Source organism: Parasteatoda tepidariorum, chromosome X2 (genome assembly GCF_043381705.1).
Source record: "Parasteatoda tepidariorum isolate YZ-2023 chromosome X2, CAS_Ptep_4.0, whole genome shotgun sequence".
Taxonomy (NCBI): domain Eukaryota; kingdom Metazoa; phylum Arthropoda; class Arachnida; order Araneae; family Theridiidae; genus Parasteatoda; species Parasteatoda tepidariorum.
The window spans coordinates 26,658,104-26,681,785 of NC_092215.1; the positions used below are offsets into that span (position 1 = coordinate 26,658,104).

At 28.3% G+C, this 23,682-nt stretch overlaps 1 protein-coding gene across 2 annotated transcripts in view; it reads right to left on the reverse strand.

Annotated features, from left to right (window-relative positions):
- Positions 1-719: 719 nt before the first annotated feature.
- Positions 720-23,682, reverse strand: part of LOC107455118 (complexin-like) — a 210,748-nt gene continuing 187,785 nt past the window's right edge. For both annotated transcript variants that reach the window (XM_043041065.2, XM_043041064.2), the window contains exons 3-5: positions 15,943-16,112; positions 6,418-6,538; positions 720-3,114 (exon numbers count right to left, since the gene is read on the reverse strand). In XM_043041065.2, the coding sequence (XP_042896999.1) occupies positions 3,041-3,114; positions 6,418-6,538; positions 15,943-16,112 (365 nt within the window). In that variant the 3' untranslated portion in view covers positions 720-3,040. The remainder of the gene's footprint in view (positions 3,115-6,417; positions 6,539-15,942; positions 16,113-23,682) is intronic.

The window sequence follows — 23,682 nt, forward strand, 5'->3', positions numbered from 1 at the left end:
AATGTTCTAATTTATTTGCTTAGATATATTATAAAAAATATTATTATTTGAAACTGTGATTGTTTTCATACATATTGTTTGCAATTATTAATTGATTATAACTGTTAAGCTGTAAAAAAATTATAAACGTAGTCAGTTTGTTTAAGAAAGAATTAGATAAAAATTATAGGCATAGAATAACGAGAAGGTGTAACCTATAACTTAATTAAGTATTTAAAATTATTCATGTGTTCAAGTATGTTGTTTACAAAATTCTGATTTTTATTTTCTTTGCAATATAAATGGTTTTTGTTAATTAATTTGAGGGAGAGAAATAACACAAATTGTTGGCAGTATTTATTTGATGTTGATAAAATTAGCTGTTATTATTTGCTGCGTTAATCCCGCGTTGTACAGTTTTAATTATCTTATTAAAGTTTTGCATACAATGTTTTTGTTTGCCTCGAATGTTTGCATGCTTTTATATTTAAAAAAAATAACTTTAAATAATTTTGTTTCAGAATAAAACTGCTTTTTGTGTGAGTTTAAATGTTAAAAAAATTTATTGATTTCATTTGAATTAAATTAATAATGCTTTGAGGATATGCTTGAATGTTTTGAAATCAAATATGAATTTTTTATAATCATCTTAAGAATAATTTGAGTTCAATTAAAAGTAAATCGTGTTATATTTAGTGATTTTATTTAATATTTTTTCATTTCAGAAAATTATTCAAGTATTTTGATTTCGAGTAAGTTTCAAGGAGTTTAAGGAATTAGTTATTTTTATCTTGATGGGTGCATTGGATTTTTAAGTTAAATAAGGAAATATATTTCCATCCTTTTTTTTAAAGCTTGTCATATTTTATGAACGACTATTTAATAATTTTGAATTAAAAGAAAGTTGAAACCAAAGAAACTGATTAAACCGTATTGTATTTTCCTGTTTGTAAAGGAACTAATCGAGAGCGAAATGATCGTTGGGAACTAACGATTTTATAAATAAATTCTAGACTAAATCTTTGTGAAACGAAATTCATGTAACTTTTTGATATCCAAAAATAAAATAACCTTTATAAGTTAAACGAATTTATCAACAAACTCAGAAACCTAATTTGCAAAATGATTTACAACAAACAGGTGAAAACAAATACATTTGGTTTAGCTTGATTAATATTTAACTACATAAATTTAAGTACCCTTAACAATATTCGTTGAAATTTCCGATAAAAAGAATTTTGCAATCTAAAAAAAAAAAAAACTTATAAGTTAAACGCATTTATAAACAAACTCAGGGACCTAATTTGCAAAATGCTTCACAATAAACTGGTGAAAGCAAATATATTTGATTTATACTGATTAAGACTTAACTACATTAATCGTTAACTAAATTAATTTAAGTACTCTTAACAATATTCGTTGAAACTTTAGATAAATAAAGTCTGGAAATCTAAAAAAAAAAAAGAAAAAAAAAACTTAAATTAAACGAATTAATAAACAAACTCAGGGACCTAATTTGCAAAATGTTTTACAATAAACTGGTGAAAGCAAATAAATTTTGTTTAGCCAGATTAATATTTAAATACATTAATTTAAGTACTCTTAGCAATATTTGTTGAAACTTTAGATAAAAAAAACTTAAAAAAAAGGGAACAAAACCTTTATAAGTTAAACGATTTTATAATCAATCTCAGGACCTAATTTGAAAAATGTTGCAAAATAAACAGATTAAAGCAAATATTTCGGTTCAGTCTGATTAATAATGAACTACATTAGTTTGAGTACTCTAAACAATGTTCGTTGAAACTTTAAATGAAAGAACTTGAAATCTAAAAAAAAAAAAAAGAAATCTTTATAAGTTAAACGAATTTATAAGCAAACTCAGAGGCCCTATTTGCGAAATGTTTTACAATTAAAAAAAAGAAAGCAAAATTTTTGGTTTAGTCTGATTGATATTTAAATACATTAATTTGAGTACTCTTAATAATATTCGTTGAAACTTTGCCACCTAAATACATACTGTGAATGACACAACGTTTAGTGATTTAAACACAGATACAGTTAGAGTTGTCAAAATCATGTCATACAAGTGATGAAGTGCTTATTTGATTGAAATCACAATGGCAAGTTTTCTATTTCAACGCATTTAAAATGTAGTGTCAATACATTCAGCTATTTTGATAAGCGTTAATGCTTTATTCCGAAATTTACTGTATAAAATATTAGTATCGCAAAGTATAATGATATGTTAGATTCACCTTTCTAACTACAAAACGCAGGTACAAAAATAGGTTTTAATGATGGGCAATAATTGAAATTGATCAGAAAATTTAGTTTAGAAACGTCTTTTGATTATTGTTTGAAAAATAAAGATATTTTTTAAAAGTGGCCATATTGTGTTTTGTGAATAAATACGAATAATAGAGTAAACATTTTCTTAAAAATTACTCTCACCTTTTTAATATAAAATATTGTTTTTAGTCAAAAGTATGATTAAATAGAAAAATACTTAGCAAATTTTGATGTCGGGAAAATTTTTAAAATTTATATCAAATGTATGAATAAAATTCCTCAAACGTACATGTTCTAACAAAATTTTGCCTGTATAAGAATCTCTCAATTTAAATTCGAATATGAATATAGATATTTACTTAAATACAAAAAGCTCAAGTATTGATCAAGTATAAAGATTAGTATTTTGACACAATAAATAATGTTGAAAAGTCTTTCTGGCGTCTGAAGTAGATTTTTTTTAAAAAAAAAAGCTGTAAAAAATAACAAGGTCTTGAATATCTAAAGGAGATTGATTAATAATGAGCAGCACCATTAAGGAAATAGTTCACAACATAAAGCTTTCAGACTTTGTAGCAGTCGATATACCAAACATCGTACAGCAAATGAATACACAGAATCTTCTTTTTCTTCCAACAGTTCAGCCTGTGAAGAGAAGATTGTTGAGCTAACATATAAAAAAATAATCTTCTTCCAAAAGCTGAATGCATTGAGACTAGCCAAGTGAACACTAGAAAAGAAAAATGGGCACTTTGATTCGTTGCTCCCATCATTGAATTACACATTTACTTTCCAATGTTTGCCTCAGCTCTCCCAATTGCGCTTCAATGGTGTTTTTCCACCCTGAAAAAAGTAAGTTTGCATATTAGAAGATTTGAATGCCTCAAGGAAATCAAGAAAGTTTTGATGATGCTTTACCACAAGTACTCAAAAAAGTAAGTTTGCATATTAGAAGATTTGAATGCCTCAAGGAAATCAAGAAAGCTTTACCACAAGCACTCTCAGAAAAAGCAAGTTTGCATATTAAAAGATTTGAATGCCCCGAGGAAATCAAGAAAGTTTTGATGATGCTTAACCATCTTAGAAATATAACTATCAATTTCGACGATTCAGCAATCCTTTCTTAAATTTTAAGAATTATTTCGTATCGAAAACACGTGATATATGATCCCGGGTTCGAATCCCGCTTCGGGCTTGGAAGTAATATATTTCTCAATTCTTCTTGTGTTGTTAGGGTGGCATTGATCCACCTATTTGGTACCTACGAAAATGTGATTAGTAGAAAAGTTAAATATATTAGATCCTGCGAGTTTTTTCTTCTTCTTTTTTTTGGAGGGGGGAGGAAATAGAATAACTAAATATTTCTTTAATTTTGACGAAATTCGTTTCCTCGAAGAAGTGACTGTAGTTAGTTCGTCACTTTGATAAAATTTAAGCTCGGAGCATATACCAGGAAGCAGTTTTGTCAAAACAAAGAAAGTTTCTTGATATTTCAGCATCTATTTTTTGCAGTGAGGTTAGAACTGATTTCTATGCCTATTACACAGTAAAAACAATTCTGCAATGTTAAAAATCTCTGGTAGCAAAAATGACACATCATTTCCGTATACACAAGAAAAATAAAAGTCTTTATAATGTTTTACCACAAGGTAGTAATTGATTTCCATGACTATTTTAAGTAATTTTTTTTTGTTGCTATATTTAAAATCTCTGACAACCATATTGCCAAAACTTTTCTGTATACTCAAAGAAATCAAGAAAATTTCGATGAATCTTTACCACAAGGTGGGAACTGATTTCTATGCTTATTACGCAGTAAAAAAATTCTGCAATATTAAAAATCTCTGACAGCAAAATTGCCAGAACTTTGTCGTATATTCAAGGGAATCAAAGTTTGATGATGCTTTACCACAAAGTAGGAACTGATTTCTATGCCTATTACACGGTGAAAAAATTATGCAATATTAAAAATATCTGACAGAAATATTGCTAGATCTTTTTCGCCTACTCGAAGAAATCAAGAAATTTTGATGATGTCTTACTACAAGGTAGGAGCTAATTTCTTTGCCTGTTACAAGGTAAAAAATTTCTGACAGCAATATTGTCAGAACTTTTCCGTATACTCAAAGTAATCAAGTAAATTTTGATGATGCTTTACCGCAAGGTAGGAACTGATATCTATGTCTATTACACGGTAAAACAATTTCTGCAATATCAAAAATCTCTGATATCAATACTGCCTAAACTTGTCCATATGCTACTGCAAAAAACATATTGATAGACATTTTTCTATAACAAAACCACACAAATCTTCGAAGATAACAGATTTCTTTAGTAGAGCAAGGTGAATAGACATTGTTAGTCCTACGTCACTTTACGACGTCACCAACGGCACCACTAAAGCGTTCCAATAATGGAATGGAAGCTAAGTTTTACATGACGTTTCCTATTGAGTGTCACTCCGTAAAGTGACATATGTTTTTTGTTGAATTTAATTACAAAATAGCTTGATTAAATATATTAAGGGTCTGATTTGGATATAAAATAACAGGCTTGATTTAAAAGCATCATTAATTTTTGTTTAAGGCTTGTTAAATTGTAGAAAAATGAAATTATGAGTTTCGTTTCATTATTTGTGAGGTTACAAAGGATGGTTATGATTTTTATGGCATTCTTCGTCCTCTTACAAAGTTGAACTTCTAACTCGCCTTTCGTTAAATTTATCATTGCCTTAACTTTTTTTTTGTTAATGAACCAAAATTAATTGAGTGCGATGGAAAGGTTGTTGAAGCTATTCATGTGGGTTTGTAGCACAGAAAAAAATAAAAATAACAAAAAATGCAAACATAAAATAATAATAATAATAACGAAGGAGATTTTTCTTTAAAAAATGTTCTTCAACAGTTAAAGACTGGGTGATTAATAATAATAATAATAATAATAACGGAGATTTTTCTTTAAAAAATGTTTTTCGACAGTTAATGACTGGGTGATCATCCGCTTCTTTTTCTGCAGGATAATTTTTTTGCAAATATGCATTTTTAAAACCTTTAAAAATGGAAGTTGAAAAATATTAGGTGTAGCAAGCTGATATAAATGTGAAAAAAATCTAATTCTACCGAATCATTATAAAGAATACAAAAATATCCTCGATTTACTAGCCTGCTATAATAATATAAACTCAATTTAAAATTAAAACATCATTAATTATCAGTAAAAATAACAAATTATTATATTACTTATGCGTGAGAATGTTTTTAATTCCGGAATAGTTTTGAGTTTAGGAATTTATAAAAGATTTTCAATGTTTGTAATGATTAGATATTCTTGAAAATTTTCTATGCACGTATTATCTTGAAAACACAGTCTATTGATAAAAATTTAACTTCATAATTGCGCAATTTTTCTTATTATTACACTTTTGTGAATCGTGACAACAATAAGCGCGTTTTACATAAATATTAAAAAGTGATACTGCACAGCATAATGGAACATAGTGCTTTGTTTCTGTTTGTAAATTGATTACTTAATAACGCGCAATATATTTAAATGCTGGGCTGTATGAGACATTGATATTACTGGGAATTCATAACAGCCCGAGAAGAATTCTATGGAAATATCCAATCATTTATAGAAATAAAAAAACTCTCTTTTTTATTATATGAATATAGACTAAAGTAAAACAACTGTTGTTTGTCTGTCAGTCAGACTGCAGTGCGTCGAAGGCTAAAATAATTGTAATAGGCAGCAGTCTAAGTGCAAATGATAGGAAATAAATAATAGACCGTGAAAAATTTATCTGTCTTCATTCTGTTATTGTATTTTAGATAATATATTTTGGTATTACAAGTGAGAATCCAATTAAAATTAGGTACTTTTAAAATGCGATAAGTTATAGAACGCGTTTTCTTTTTAACCAATTGCGCTGTTACAAGCTAATTTTAATTAATTGATAGTTATAATTAATTTCTTTTCGTTTGAGCTTTATATGTATTCGTATGAGAATGGTGAATATATTGGTGATGGTAAATACATTATAAATGCTGGTTGTTATTAAACTGAGGACTTTTTATAATTGTAAACTAATAATAAAATAACATTTATGAAATCGTGTTTGTTAAATAATGAATATGACCAGTTTGTTACTTGTAAAATCATCAAGATCTTCAGCTTCTATTTCAGCCGGTGTTTTCTTTTTTCTGTTCAAGCTGTTACTTTCAGGCATGTAATCTTCCTCTTCCACTTCTTCTTTTTTCTTTATACCGTACTAAGTAAAGAAAAATAATTGTCAATCAACAGTTCGAATTAAAATATTTTTATTTGCTTTAACAGTGCTATAAAACAATTTTTATATTATTTTTTAAAGTTTCAAAATCCGTCTTTATATTCAGATTCTCTAAAATGGTCGGAAAATATTGATTCTTTGTTCTTTGGTGTCAGGCTGGAGGGGAAATTAAATTTCGAAAAAATTAAATTTTTTCAAATAGAGTTAATATTTATACTAGCCAATATATTATGATTCACTGCATAAAATCCTGGTGAAAAGCACTGGTACACAGAGTGCAGCATACGTAAAATCCATTTTTACCGTAAAATTTTATACCGTGATTTTTGCCGTAATATATAATTAATTACAGTATTCAGTGCTTTTACTGCAAAAATTACGGTATATCAGATAGTTTGCTCCGTAAAACTTCATGGTAAAAAGTACTCTCAACCTAAGTGTTGGTACATTTTATCGTAATTTAATACTGAATTTTTTTTTCAGTGTAGGGGACTCTGTAGCTCCCATAGCTACTCAGAATTGCTGCAATTATTTTTTGTTTCTTACAATAAACAGAATGCTAAATTCAAATATAAAACTATTCAACTGAAAGATCCAAAAATGTTTAATTGTCAAAACACAGATTTAGTTTTGAAGCTTTAATTCCCGATTCTGTTTGGATAAAATTGAAGCAAAATCATTTTACTCACTTACTAATGCAACTTCATCCATGGTTTTGTTTTTTAAATTTATATTTTTTTAGTTACTCGTATAATGTTTTTCCTTAAAAGCAACTATTTAGTACTAGTCCGAAAAGTCTATTCCTACACTGAGAAAAAATATGGTAAAAATGATCAAAATATAATAAAATATACCATGTTTCTGGCTTTATGGGCACACCAAAAAACTCAACACTTTGGTAATGGCTTTGGTATATTTAACAATAAAATATCATTTTATAATACGTGATAAAATTTGGTAAATGTGGTAAAATTCGGCTATTTTATCATGATACCTTAGAACATGGCGTAAAAACCATTTATTCAGTCAAATTTACTTTTCAGTCTTGTATATTTTACTAAATGTGTAGTAATAAAAAAACTATAATTTTGAAAACCATAATTTCTGGTAAACCTTTACCATATGAACGGAAAATTACTGAATGAATGGTGTAAGTACTGTATATTTTAATTTTATTAACCTAAATTTTGTTTTTATTTTTTATTTTTAGAATTTTTTTTTTTACCAGAAATGTCATTACTATACATTTCGGTAATTTTTCTAGAATTTTTTTTCCTTATAATAATGTTTTACATTATTATAATTTATACTCATTATTATAATTTCATACTTTAATACAGCATACTTTAATTTTATACAGCTTATAATGAAGCTAAATATAACTTATTTATTGTTAAATAATTATAAAATGGTGAAAAGTTTAGATCAAAGTTTTGCTTTATCATAAAACCTAGCGTAATAAAAGGACTTGTTTTACAATCAAGAAATACTGATTTTACTTATAAGTCTTAAATTTGAAATAATAATCAAAAACTTAGTAGTAGAGAATTAAAAATGATACATAAATATTACAAGTAAATGCCTTTAAACCAAGGATATAGAAATATTATACATGTAAATAATTCTCTACAATTATTTAAATTTTCTAATGTGTCATGTTACGTTTTTTAAGTTGAATTTTACACCTTATCTAATGTATACTCATCAGCATATTTTCCAGTTTAAACTATGAGTAAGTATTAATTTATTAACCAGTTAAAAATTATTACTATAAAAATCCTTCATTTGCTTCAAAAATATACAAAATGAATTTAGCTTATAATGAAGCTAAATATAACTTATTTATTGTTAAATAATTATAAAATGGTGAATAGTTCAGATTAAAGTTTTGCTTCATCATGAGACGTAACGTAATAAAAGGACTTATTTTACAATCAAGAAATACTGATTTTACTTATAAGTCTTCAATTTGAAATAATAATATAAAAGAGGAGTAGAGTATAAAAGAGTAGTAGAGTATAAAAGAGGATAATACATAAATATTACAAGTAAATGCCTTTAAACCAAGGATATAGAAATATTATACATGTAAATAGTTCTCTACAATTATTTAACTCTTCTAATGTACCATATTACGTTTTTTAAGTTGAATTTTGCACCTTATCTAATGTATACTGAGCAGTATATTTTCCAGTTTAAACTATGACTAAGTATTAATTTATTAACTTGCTAAAAATTATTACTATAAAAACACGTAATTTGCTTCAAAAATATGCAAAATGGAAATAACAGTCGATTTGTTTCAAGTGCTCAATAATAGGCACTCATTTTCAAAACTTGCCAGACGGTAATGAGAAGAAACAAAAGTGATTTGAAATACAAAATACAAAGTTGCCAACGAAAAATGGAAAAATAAAGATGAGAAACAAAACTAGAAAAACCACAGAAGCCGAGAGAGAAAAAATATGAGACACAGAACAAGAAAAAACACAACAAGCTGCGAGGGGTAAATCAGCGTAAAATGCATTTTCACACGCTATGGAGAGGTGGTGAAGAACTAATGTCATTAACAAAGGAATTTGCATTCATATGAAAAAAAAAATTCCCGGGTATCAAGATGAGCTGACGTGATAGGGGAGAATTATTTTGGCATTGTAGAAATTGAATTTATGTCTAAGATTCTAACAATATACAGCAATTGATGATTTCTTGATATCGGACATATTTATCATGTTCCTTAAATTTAAATTTTAAAGCTCGACTAGTTTGTTCGATGCATCCATGGTCGCAGTGACAAGAATGTGGAAAATGCCCCCTTATCAAAACTATAGAGATCTTTAAGAGACTTGAATTAAATTTTACTTACAGACCTGTGAATGATTTTAAAACCAAAATGGGAGAGGATTTTAGCAATTTTACAACAAACGGGAGAAAAAAAAATGTAAAGTAATAAGTTCTCTGTAAGGATCAGAAGAAAAGAGATTGGGTCCAGTGAGTTTAGCAAAAAGCAGAATCAACTGTAGTAAAGTTATCCACGGTTAACGGCAAGAGAGCGGAGGAAGTTAAGTTCGGTGTTTAAAAAGAAGAGTCAGAGTAAAGGCTTAACGTAATTATGGAATGCAGAAATTTTCAAAAATTTTGGATGATTAGAATTAACATGAAGGGATAAAAAGGAGGAAAGATCTTTACTATAAACAGAGGTGGAAAATGGCAAAATGTTTACGATAAACAGAGATAGAAAAAAAGGTCAGTTAAATGATACTATTACACAAAGCAAATTAAAAAGAAAAAAAAAACTTAAATTGTTCATAAAATGCTTAGTATTTAGTAAGAGATAAAAAATTTATCTAATTGCGTCGTTTAATTTACACAAAATAAAATTTAAATATGCGAAATCTGTATTTTTCAAAAATTTGATTAATTCCTTTCTGCCTTGCATAAATTATAAATTAAACAAAAGCCTTTCCATTAAGATATTAATAAGATTTTTAAGAAATAAATCTAATATTTTACGAAATTTAGGGAAACAGTGATGCACTTAATAAAATAATTAAATAAAAATTAGGTGCTTCGCTTATAAATTGATCAGCCTGAGCTAAATTTTCTGCGTTTTAATTGCATCCAAAGAAGGGGAGAAAGACTGAATGCAACCATTAAAGACTGAATGCGAGCCAACCATTAAATAATATAAAACGATATAAACAATTAGTCTGGATCGACAAAATTCGTCACTCATTAGAGAAAATCAATTCAGTTAATTTAATTTTCGTGAGGAAATATATGCGTTATTTAACTTGCCGTAGTTCAGCACAAGTCAAAATCCGATTACCTTAACACTGTCTCATCATAAGTTGTAAAGCATTAGAGTTCACGTTTGAGAATTTTTAGACATTGACTTATTGATCTGTACCAAACAAATATGTTGCATTAGTTCGGTTGATATTTTGAAAATGAATTCACTGAAGAAATTGTTGAGCAGTTAAAGATTTTAAGTGATTTAATCGTTGAATTTTGATATGTAAGAATTTTTTTAATGGACTTGTGGAAAAATGGATATATTAACCTTCAAAAATTGGTGTAAAAATATATAAGTATTTTTAATAAATCAAAAAACTTAATTATAAAATTTATGTATTACGTTAGAAAAAAAAACTTTCTATATCATAATGTTTCTTAACTTGTCATAGTTCAGCACAAAACAAAATCGAATTACCATAACAATATCTCATCATAAGCTGCACAGCACTTAAGTTCATATTTGAGAATTTTCAAACCCTGACTTATTCATCTGTGCCAAATTAATACACTGTTAGAATTTTCATCTTAAAATTATTTTAATATAACAGACAGTAGTCTGTTCTTTCAATAAACCGCAACATTTACGATAAAGAATATTTTTTTTTACATTCACGATTTTGAAGCCATTTACAACTAGTATGGTTTCGAAACCGCGAAAAAGAAATTTAGCTGGGCATTGCAGTTTAGGTTGTGATTGAGTTGTATTTTATCAAATGAACTGTGGAATGTGGTTAAATTAGTTAATCTGGTTGTTTCACCTATCGTAAGAGATGGGAAATACTAGACTTTTTTGTGTTAAGCAGCTTTATAGTGCTGCCATCTATGCATGAATCAAAGTATTGTATTCTTATATTCCAGGGGCACAAATCGGGAAGTGCAAGACACTTGAAACTCTTCACGTTTCGAAAGGAAGGGAGGAGCTATTGCGATGTCAACGCTGAGATTCGAACCCCCGTTCTGTCGGTCATGAGATTCGCAGATTAGCCCTCTCAGTTGTAGTACGTACCTCGCTTCACGGAGCTAAGTGGCTTCATTAGGTGGGTCTTGTTGGGGCAATAAAATTCTGGTCGTTCAACCTTTTTAGGTAAAAGTAGTAATAAACGGTTTTTCTCACAGTTGAGAGTTTGAAAGACGTCTTATTTATGGTTATTTGACTGCTTTGTTTGAATGTGGTAAAATAACAATTAAATAAATTGTTATTTTACCATTTTTTCCCAAAATATTTCAAACAGTGTATGCTGCACACAAATTTAAAACTTATTTATCAAATGATAATGCCATGTAAAAATTTTTTTTTTTGTAATTATTTATTATTTTATTTCATAATGACCAAAATAATTTTGAATAGTAAGGTACACAAATTTTAGCACCAATTTAATTCAACTCATTTTAAACAACATAATCCAAAATTTGGATATGCTTATAATTCTTGGCAAATAAAAATTTAAAAATGCTACTTATTTGAGCTTGCGAACGTATAAAATGACCTTTCGATCACTCAGCTGCCTAAACTTTTGTGATCATATTTTTCCGATTACGGTTACACTTCTAGTTTGAGGATTAAAAATCAAAATTCTTCGAAGAAAGATTTGTTTTTTCTTCAGAGTAAGTAAGGGTTGTTTCCAAGGGTTGTAATAATATGTATTAAGGGTGGTAATTACGACACACCATATATATATATATATATANAAAGTGTTAGAACTGCATATAAAAATATTTGTTCTCATGTTGATTATATGGATTATTAAGCAATGTTTCAGCTATCTATTGTTTGTAGTTAGAGGTTATTGACTGCAAATTTAAACTACAAAGAACTTATACTTTTCATCAAGTTATACATATTAAGAGCGGAAGGAAAAAAATTAAAATATTTATTAAATTTTCAGTTGCTAATAGTTCACTGCTGGTGAAGACTTCTTTTTCATATAAAAAATTTTTAAATGTCTTTTTTATATGACAAATATACCATAAATTTGTCATGAATTCGTACAAGATGTGAATCATTTAACCTTCACCCACTAATGAACACGGTGAATAACCGCAAAATTTAATTTTCCTAGTTTTTTATTTTCTTGATTTCAAATATTTATCTTCTGGTGTTTTGTCGCATTGTGTATTTGTGTGTATCTCACTAAAGAAACTCAATTTCAAAGAAAATGCAATTATGTATATTGTATATATATATATATTACGAATTGTTTCCTGCAATCACTATAGAGCATCAGTCTGGCTTATCGGAACTGTTTAAATTTTCAGATTTATAAATTTTTTTGACTAATGTTCATTCATACATTTACACAAATACTTTTCAAAACTCCAAGACACAATAACTAATTAACTATCATCGACATTTTTAAATTTCTTTAATTTGTTAGTAATCAAAAGCTCCAATAATGAATCTTACAGTTTTTGAATATTAACGCAAGGTATGTAAATAGTTCGGGAAAAATTTATTAATAGAATAATAACTTGTTTTATGAAGTTAAAATGTTTGAGTTATTATCAATGAAAATCCGTGATAGTTTAAAGCGCAAATAACAGATGGCGCTGGTAGCGAGCAATGGACACGGTTTTTCTTTCAATACTTTAAAAAATTCATGTTAGTTTGGTAGTAAACTTGACTGATTTTTCTCCTTTATTAATATATATATTTAATAAATGACACTTAGATTGATAATGGGGAAAAATATTTTTTGAAACTGATAAACAAATCTGTTAAACTTCCGGAGCAAAGTTTTATTTCAAAAATACTACAGGAAACAATGTATCAAAACCATTTTGCGAAACAGTAATAAGGAATAAGAAAAACAAAATGGGAAAAATAATAGAAAAATAATAGCAAATATTATAGTGGATAGTTTCATAGTTCAGATACTATCCATTCAACTTTAAACAGTCATATTAAATGAATGTAGAACATGATTTGTATTTTTTTTTTCTTAGAATTGTTTGTATCGTTATTTCTCTAAAAGAAAAATTTTCACAGCCATTTTTTTTTTAAAGGTGCATAAATTGTTTCTCAATAAGCCTTCAATGTACTCTAATCTATATCTCCCAATAAATCCCGAAAAAAATATTTTACAAAGAGAAACATTAAGAAAAATCTGAAATTCACGAAGTACTTAAATATTTGATGTTTGAAAAAAGTTGAAAAATCTAAAAAAATAAATTTTTTCCTCGGGTAAAGGAAAATAAATAATATTTTTCACGAAAAAAAAAATCAAAGTTTCATTTTGTCGGAATTGAAATTTTTGTTCGGCTGTTTGTTCAAATAAAGGAAGTTCCTGTCTTTAAGTGTTATTGTTCATCACCTTCTTAATAAAAATTAGATAAAACAAAAGCTTAGCTCGATGCAAATTATGCATTGAACAATTCTTTTATATATATATATATTTTATTAAATAATTTTAAAGCATTTAATTTCTATCCGCTTTTGTTCTATTAAGTTTAATTTGGAACTGGTTTAATGTTCTTTAATATAACCTTTTAAATTGAATATAACCCTTTAAACTGAATCTACAAATCGTTGCAGTTTCCGCCAACATTCTAGAGAACTTATTTTCATACATTTTGTAAAACAGCAAAACTAGTTGTAAATTTGTACCTCATTTCTGGTACTAAAAATATCGCTGCCTTCATTCTTAATGCTAACTCAACGAAATAAAATGAATTACTTGAAATAAAAGTCCAAACCAGGCAGAAACATTCATCGCCTTGTCTCACTGAGTTACGCGATGTGATTAAGTACTTAAATTAAGCTGACTCATTATTTTTGCACTAATTAGCTGAAGTTGCTTATTTATCACGAGTGTTGATTTTGTTTTATTAATTTTGTTTTAAAGCCGATTACTTCCCTAGTGAATTCTATTAAAGCCTGGTATAAAATCTGGCTAGTCGAGCGATCATTTTTACCTGCTTTGTGAATTGAAATGATAATGATACGCAATATACATTGGCTGAAGATACATAATTTCATCCAGTATATTTATATTTGTGTTGTCACTGTAACATGAATAAGCATGTAAAAATACGTTTTAACGACAATTTACAATAATAGATGAAATCGTAGTTGTAGCGAGCTTGTCGTTATAAGAAAAAGCACACATTTCATGTTGATTGAGTAAGATAAGAGGCTTGGATGATTTCAATTGGGCCTTTACAATGTTTAAGATTTAATTATGTAATTTATATTCTTAACAACTGTAAACCTGGTAAGTCGAGCGATTGTTTTTACCTGCTTCGTGAATTGAAATGCTAATGATACGCAATATACATTGACTGAAGATACATAATTTCATCCAATATATTCACATTTTTGTTGTCACTGCAACATGAATAAACACATAAAAATCCGTTTTAACGACAATTTACAATAGCAGATAAAATCGTTGTTATGGTGAGCTCATCGTTAAAAGAAAATGCACACATTTCATGTCAATTGAGTAAGAAAAGAGACTTGAATGATTTCAATTGGGGCCTTTACAAGGTTTAAGATTTAATTATGTAATTTATATTATTAACAAATGCAAAGGCCGAGAAAAAAAACCGGGTTTTATTCTTTGTAGAATATTATGAATGTTTCGAAATGATTTAGCTTCATTATTTGCTCATTTAAATAATTAATTGAGCTTTCTATAGTATCAGGCTTCATGATCATATTTAAGACAAAGAAAATAAAAATGCATTTCCATATCTTTTCTTCCAAAATGATATAATTGATTGAAATTATTCCATTTAATCCCAGTTCATATATTTTTCCTTTATTATAATGAGGAAATTATTTTTAAAACAGTTTACTACAATGCATTCAATGGAATGAAAAAAAAATTTTCAACTTTGATATTAATTATGAATTTAAAATGGTAAATAAAGTTTTCTTTGCGAACTTATACTAATCGTTTGCATTTGATGGTATTCTTTTTCTTAATCTCGAATCATATTTCGTTGCATTGAAATACCAAAAAATATGTTTTTCCGACAATTAAAATTAAACAAATCTAACAAAAATGATAAAACAGACAAAATAAATGATTATTAAATTACTAATGATTGAAATTATATACTTACTTCTGCTTATAAACAGAGTTTTTTTTAGAACTTAAGTATTTAATTGCTTGCATTTGATCATTTTCTCTTCACTCATGCACAGAAAATAAGTTTTTTTTTATTAATTATTATAAACTTTTGGTTTGAAAAAAATTAAATTAATCACTTGTTTAAAATAATGTTCTAAGCTAATGATTGTGGAAGAATTGTTTTAAGTTTCAACTCTTAACTGATTATGTTTCATTAATTAGAGGCACTGCGAACTTTTCAATATGGAGCAACGTACAAAATACAATAATTACAATAAAATATTCCATTAAATACGCTTTTTTACCCTTTTAATAATTTTATTTTTATTTGATAGTTCGAAAGAGGATTAATGAATCATAAACGACGCATTTTCCGTTACGCGGAAATTACTAATAATATTTATAAATGCGGAAGATGAGTATGTATTACCGTTAACAAAATATCAACTATCGAGCATAATGGGCTCAGAAAAAAAAATCTAGTCGATTGCATATCTTGAATTATTAACTCACTTTATCACGAATCGCTTGGCGCATTTTCTCTCTTTCTTCTTCCATTCGTTTATGCTTTTCTTTTCTCCGTTCTTCAGCTTCTCGAAGAGCTTCTAAGCGTTCTTGCTCTAACTCAGCAGCTGCTTCCTTATCTTCTGGAGTTTCATTTTCAGCGGCTGAACTCATTTGACCTTTAAATAAAATGATAGATTAATTATTTTTTGAAGTAAAATATATTAATAAAATAATATGCTAATTATTTTAAAATAAAATTAAGAAATGGGGAGTTTGGACTAGACACCACTTTTTTCCTGTTTTATCTCTCTTTCTTCTGTAATTCACAATTTAAATTTTTTCTTGTTTTTTTTTTTCTTTCAATTTTTGTAATTCACAACAGATCCTCGATTTTTTAAAAAAATATGTTCTTAATTAAATAAGTGGTTTTAAATTTTTTTAATTCCCTTCAAATTGAAAAAAATCGGATTTAAAATGACTTGGAGGAATTGGGGAATAATTACAACTGCACAAAGGCTCCTGCAGACATTTTCTTAAGGGGAAGAGCAAAAAAGGAAAAAAGAAGTACTCAATAAAATGGACTATTTAAAAAAATTATTCATAAATATTTTTATTCTGTATTTATAAAATTTTTTTCTTGCTTTTTTTTCAATTTTTGTACTTCACAACAGATCCTCGATTTTTTTGAAAAATATGTTCTTAATTAAATAAGCCGCGTTAAATTTTTTTATGCCAGCAAATTAAAGAAATCAGATCAAAAATGACTTGGCAGAAATGGGGGAATAATTACATCTGCACAAGGGCTCATGCAGACATTTTATCAAGGGGAAAGGCAAAAAGGAAGAATTATTCGATAAACTATTAAAAAAAAATAATTCATGAATACTTTTTTTTGTATTTATGAAAAATATTTTTATTTATGGGCCTTCACTAACAGTTTTAACAACATTTTAAATTTTTAAATAATTTAAATTTCATTAAAAATCATACTTTATTTGAATTCTTCAAATTAAACATTAAGCTATCATTATTATTGACAAAGTTCGATTACCAGTGGTGGTTTAAGGACCCCCCAGCGAGGACCACCAGATTACTTTAAAAAATTTTGTAAAAAACACTGCAAAAAATTTTGGTAAACTGTAAGAAATTGGATCAAATTACGGTATAAGCTCTTTGGGGGCATCATCTATACAATCCTTTTAACCGCAAAATGTATTTTTACCGTAAATTATTGTACAGAAATTTTTACAGAAATATTTATTTAATTAGAGTGATATAGTGATTTTACGGTAATTATTACTGTAGAAATTACGATATATCAGATTTTTTGTTCTGTCACATGCTTCGGAAAAATAGATTTTACGATAAAAAGTACCGGCAACCTGAGTGCAGGTACTTTTTTACCGTAATTTGATCTGGAAATTTCTTACATTGCAGCTTGTTTTGGAAGTAAAAATGGCTTACGCTTAATGTTGACCACATTGCAACAATCATTCTGTTGACCCCGAAATCGTAGAGCATTAAACTTCATGGCAATGACTATTGGAGTTCCATAATTTCTTAATTTACGTTATAAGTATTTTTTTCAATGCTTCGGTTGTTATATTATCTAACTATCTGAATTCCAGCCCCCCCTCACGGAATGAAAAAAAGTAAACAATCAATGAAACAACTGAACGACACTGCAAAATGAAACACCAAACTGAAAGACATATACCAATACAGTCCAATGCAATCGAATGCAATCTGGTCCATTTTCTTAGTTGCTGCATTAAGATTCAACATGAACTGAAGTTTGTGTTACAAATATTTAATGATGATAATTATTATAATGCTGAACAGAAATTTCAATATTTTTTGTGGAACAGTATTTTTAACGCTTTTATACTAATGATAATATTAATCGAAATAAGTTACATATAGCATAAATTGAAAGAAAACAATTTTTTTTAAAATTGTAAGTTCCTTTATTTTAATGACACTATTTTGAAAACGGGAGAAAGGTACAATGTAAACAAAATATTACCAACAAAAACCAATTCGGAATGAATTTTGAATATTCCATACTGTTAGAGTTTTTATTATAAAATTTTGGTAAAATAACCGGCAACAGTTTATCCATTCAATTAACCGTAAAGTTTGCGCTAAAGAACATTTTTTTCCTTTGCGTTTATGAAACCATTTACAACTAGTATGGTTAAAAAATCATGAATTCAAAAATATACGGTTTCTACCCTTTTACAACAGCATGGTTCTTAAAACCGTAAAACGGAAATTTAACTGGACATTGGAGATAGTTTGTAAGCTTTATGATTGAGCTACCATCTATACGTGAATGAGAGTATCGTATTCTAATAGTCCAGGGTCAAAAATTAGGGAGTGCAGGACACTGGGAGCTTTGTGTTGAAGGGAATGAAGGTGCAAACATTGCGGTGTCAATGCTGGGACTCAAATCCACAATCTGCCGGTCATGAGATTAGCAGGTTACTCCCCTCGGCTATAATATGTACCCATTTGCAAATAGCTTGCTGGCTTCAAGAGGTGGCCCTAGTTGGTGTGATAAAATTCTGGTCGTTTAACCGTATTAAAGTAGTTAATAAACGGTTTCTCTCACAGAATGCACACAATTTGAATGCCATTTTATTTATGGTTATTTGAGTGCCTTGTTTGAATATGGTAAAATAGAAATTAAATAAATTGTTATTAACCATTTTTTTCGAGAAGTTTCTAACAGTACACTAGATTACTTTTGAGAGAAAAATATAAACGCAAAATGATTTTTGAAGAAAGATTCTTTCACTAGAGGTAATTAAATAAATTGTTCAACCTGAATGTAACAAAAAAAAATATATATTTCATTGGTTGTTTTCTATTAAAATGAGATTTGTTTTATCTATGATTTAATCAGTTATACACGGAAATTATCATACATAATGCTTATTTACATATTTAACCAAATTACATTATGCGCAATAATGAAAACTAATCAATTTTATCAGAATGAAATGAAACATCTCAAAAGTAAAGAAAAGTTCATTTCTTTTACTGTTCTGATGAAATTCCCATTTGATTATTTTTATTCTTTTCTTCAAAAAATCAAAGGCTTTTGATGTTATTTGATTTTCTTCTTTAAAAATAACTTTATCTTTTAAATCCATTTATGCATCAAGGGTTTTGTGTTTTAAAGTTTATTTTTAGCAAATATTTCTTTGAATTTAATTACTAAAGTTCTTTTTCCGTAGTTCTCCATAAAAATAATATCTTTTTTATTTTATTTATTATTATACCACTTTTATGCAAATTAATCATTTCTAGATAGTATTTTTCAAAATTTATTGAAAACAACTGAGACGCATCCACTAATAATAGCTAAAGGGGAAAAATAAATAAACGACTTGAAGTTAAGCATCATTTCAAAAGTCATTTATTTAAGCGGGGGACGTTTTCGCTCACTTATTCAAAACATATTTAGTATTGCCTGTTTATTGAAAACAAATTTATTAATTTTCCCCACTTATTCAAAGCAATTTTCTCATTGTATTCTACTTATTAACATACTACTACTACTATCGGCGTTTTAATTTCCTGCCAAAAGAGAAGCTTTCTAAGGTTATGAGTCAGCTGTTTATTGCCAATTGCATTTGGAATCTTTTTCAATTCCGAAGACACCAAACACTGCTAGAAATTTCTTTGATAAAATGGTTAAATAACAGTTTGTCATTTTCATTCACACAAAACCGTCAAATAATCATAAATAAGATAGTAACTGTGAGAAAAACAGTTTATTAACTGCTTTCACTTAATGTTGTTAAACAACCAGAATTTTATTGCACTAACTAGACCCATCTAATGAAGCCACTTAGTTCTCAGCTGATGGGTACTAATTATAGTCGAGATGGCTATTTTGTCAGTCTCATGGGACGGGAGTTCGAATCCCAGCGTTGACACCACAATATTTCTTCCATTCCCTTCAACACATAAAGAGCTTCCAACGTCCTGCACTCCCCAATTTGTGACCCTGGACAATTGGAATATGATACTCTCATTCATGCATATGTGACAGTTGTATAAAGCTGCTAAACTATCTCAAATGTCTAGTTAAACTTTTTTTTAAAGTTCTGAAGCCATGTTAGTTGTAAATGGTTAAAAAACAGTATAGTTTTATATTCATGGTCCTTAAACCAAACTTGTTGTAAACGGTTTCAAAATTGTAACTGTAAAAAATGCTCTCTACCCTAAACTTTACGGGTAATTCAATGGATGGACTGTTGCCGGCTATTTTACCACAGGTTTAGGATGAAAATTCTAATAGTACATAAGTACGTTGTAGTAGTCTAATAGTACATACGTAAGTTGTCATAAGTGCGTTCATCCTCTGAAGTCTGCGAAATTTGAGGACTTGCCAAAATAAGTTAATGACTTAGAAGCGAGTATTGTACCTTTTACCAATTTTAATACCAATTTCATATTTTCATGTAGAATAGGATAAATCAAAACATTTAAAACGTTTTTGTGAAATCGTCATACTTTTGTTTATTAATATAGTTTTCTTGGTTAGCAAATTCTGTCCTACGGTTCCAAGAAAAACTAAAACAATAAAAACTGGTCCTTGACATAACATTATGTTGTACCTTGTGGAAAGGTTAAAATTGGTTCAAGGCACAGCAACAACAATTACAAGTATTGAATGTATCATTTATATGTTAGATGGCTCAAATATTTAGACTGGTCTATGGTAAATATGGTCCAAGGTACAGTAGCGATATTTAAATAAGATGAAAATAAGGTCCTTCTTCGAGAAATCTCATTTTGTTTTTAAAAAATGCCATTTAGAACCGTTTTACACTTAACTCATTAAATATTGAAACGAAAATGCTTTTAACTTAAAACAGAGTAAAGTTTTAAAAGAAAAAATATTTTTTAACTCCTTTTACTAACATACTTAAGTCGCTCAAATAATAATATTACAAAAAAAAATAAAATCCCACCGCTTCTTACAATATCTTAGAAAATCTTTCTTCAAGGAAACAGTAAACCTGAACTCCATTGACTCATTAAAATGCACGACCCTAAACCCTTTTTTAAGTTAGAAAATTAGTATTTGATTTCTAAGAAAACTTCTTTAAAATACTTAGTACTCGCAGCTTCCACTTAATAAAAATAAAGTAAACTTTAAGTAGCTTATTTTTTGATGATGGAATATAAGCTGTCCCCTATGAATTCCGTTTCTCAGAATTCTGTCAGAATTATATTTACGAGAATGACTGTATTTCTTGTCTTCAGATTTACAGTCTCTTGAGATTACAGTGATGTTGTATGTTGAATTCTATTGAGATTCCAAGAAATATTATGACTTTTTGCCGTTTTTTTTCGGGAAAAATAGATGAATAATACATATATAACAGGCGTATTTCAAGCAAATAATAGTTTCCCTAAAATAATATGAAATTTTGTTTGCTCTGTAATAAATATATATTTTCAGAAACTTACTAAATATAATGTATGTAGGATAATTTACCATTAGTGACTTGAAACAACAGTAATACTGTTATATGTCACTCTTACTGTTTTACTTCTTATCTCGAAAAGACAGAGAAGAACTTGTAAATAGAATATTTCATTTTTTTTTTCATCGAAAACAAACCACATATTGCTACCACTTTTTTCTCTTTTCGTTTGCGAAAAGTATAATTGTTTGTAAGACTTCTTATGAGCGAATACATACGTCATAAAAGCTAATAAGTTGAGGTAATCACAAAATATTTAATTATCTCTCAAATATATAGCGGAGAGGAAATTATCGATTAAATCAAATTATCGAATTTTTCCACTTCCCTTTATTCTAAGCATTTCGCCGTCTATTTGCTCTTTCGTTTTAACTCTAATCGCCCAAACTGTAAGAAAATTTAAGCATTTCATACTTTTGTTTTCTTCGCTCTGAACCATTGTTCTGGCTTTCTTCTTTTAACTAAGAGCTTAACTTCCTCCACTTGATTACTGCCAATTGTGGATTTAACGCTCCTTTAGCTAGTTTAGCTCTTGCTAAACTCGCTTGACTCAAACCAGCATCTTCTAATTCTTACAGAGTACTTGTTACTTTATCGTTTTTTTCTCCCGTTTGTTATAAAATTGCTAATATCCTCTCCCGTTTTTGTTTCAGAGTCATTTTTATGCCTGTTAACTAAAATAAATTTAAATCTCTTAAATATCCTCACCCGTTTTTGTTTCAAAGTCGCTTTTATGCCTGTTAACTAAAATAAATTTAAATCTCTTAAAGATCCTCTCTCGTTTTCGTTTCAAAGTCATTTTTATGCCTGTTAACTAAAATAAATTTAAATATCTTGAAGATCCTCACCCATTTTCGTTTCAAAGTCATTTTTATGCCTGTTAACTAAAATGAATTTAAATCTCTTAAAGATCCTCTCCCGTTTTTGTTTCAAAGTCATTTTTATGCCTGTTAACTAAAATAAATTTAAATCTCTTAAAGATCACACTGTTAGAAATTTCTCGGAAAAAATGGTTAAATAACAATTTATTGAATGGTTATTTTACCATATTTAATCAAAACAGTCAAATTACCATAAATAAAATGGTAATCAAACTGTTAAGTTTGAGAAAAACTGTTTATTGACTGAGCTCACCTAATACGGTTAAACAACCGGAATTTTATCTCACCAATTAGAACCACCTAATGAAGCTACTTAGTTCTATGCAACGGCGTACATATCATCGCCGAGCGGGATTATCTGTCAATCTCATGACCGGCAGAACTGGAGTTCGAGTCCTAGTGGTGACACCACAATATTCTTCAATTTCCTTCACCACATGGAGAATTTCCAGTGTCCGGCGCTCTCTAATTACCATTACCTTACGAAAAACCGAGCTCCTATGCCTAGTTAGATAATTTTTTTTTACGTTTTTGAAAAATGCTAGTTGTAAATGGTTAAAAAACCGTACAGTTTTATATTCATCGTTTTATAACCATACTTTTTGTAAATGGTTTCAAAACCATAAAGGAAAAAAATGTTCCTCACCGTAAACTTTACGGTAAATCGGATGGACAGACAGCTGCCAGTTATTTTACCATAATTTTAGAATGAAAATTTTAACAGTGCATCTCAAGTTTTCGCTGAATCATTTATCACATTCTTTTTCAGTGCAACTTTGGTTAGATCGAACAATCTTGATGTACTTTAAAGTTCAGACTTAAGAAGCACGATAGATAGATTAGCGTTTCTGATTGACAAAAATGGCGGCTACTTTACACCAAGTAGCGTAAAATAACATTGAAGTAGTGGAACACTAGATCCAATAGTTATGTAAATCTTTTCACTACACCACTTTGGTGAACGTATTTTTGGCGTATCTTAACGTATTTTTGGCGGTAAGATACGTTAAGATTTTTCACAGTGTAGTTATATAAGGTGACTCGAATATACGAGCAGATGGCCAACCTGGAGGTTTTAGTTCTCCATAATATTCATTGCTGAAGCTAAATAACAATGTTGTTGTTTTTGTTTCTTTTACCACTTGCCAATACCACCATGCCTGCTTCGAATTTCAAAGCAGAAGAGATGCGGTTAGATAAGAATTAATAAGGTTATGTTCTCTACTCCAAATAAATATTACCTCATATTTATCAGTTCTTTTTTAAATATCACGCAATTAGTTAAACTACGTGGTTGTTAGTTTCTTTTTAATTGATGGGTAAAATTTAGAAAATTCATTACAGCTTGAAATAATTTA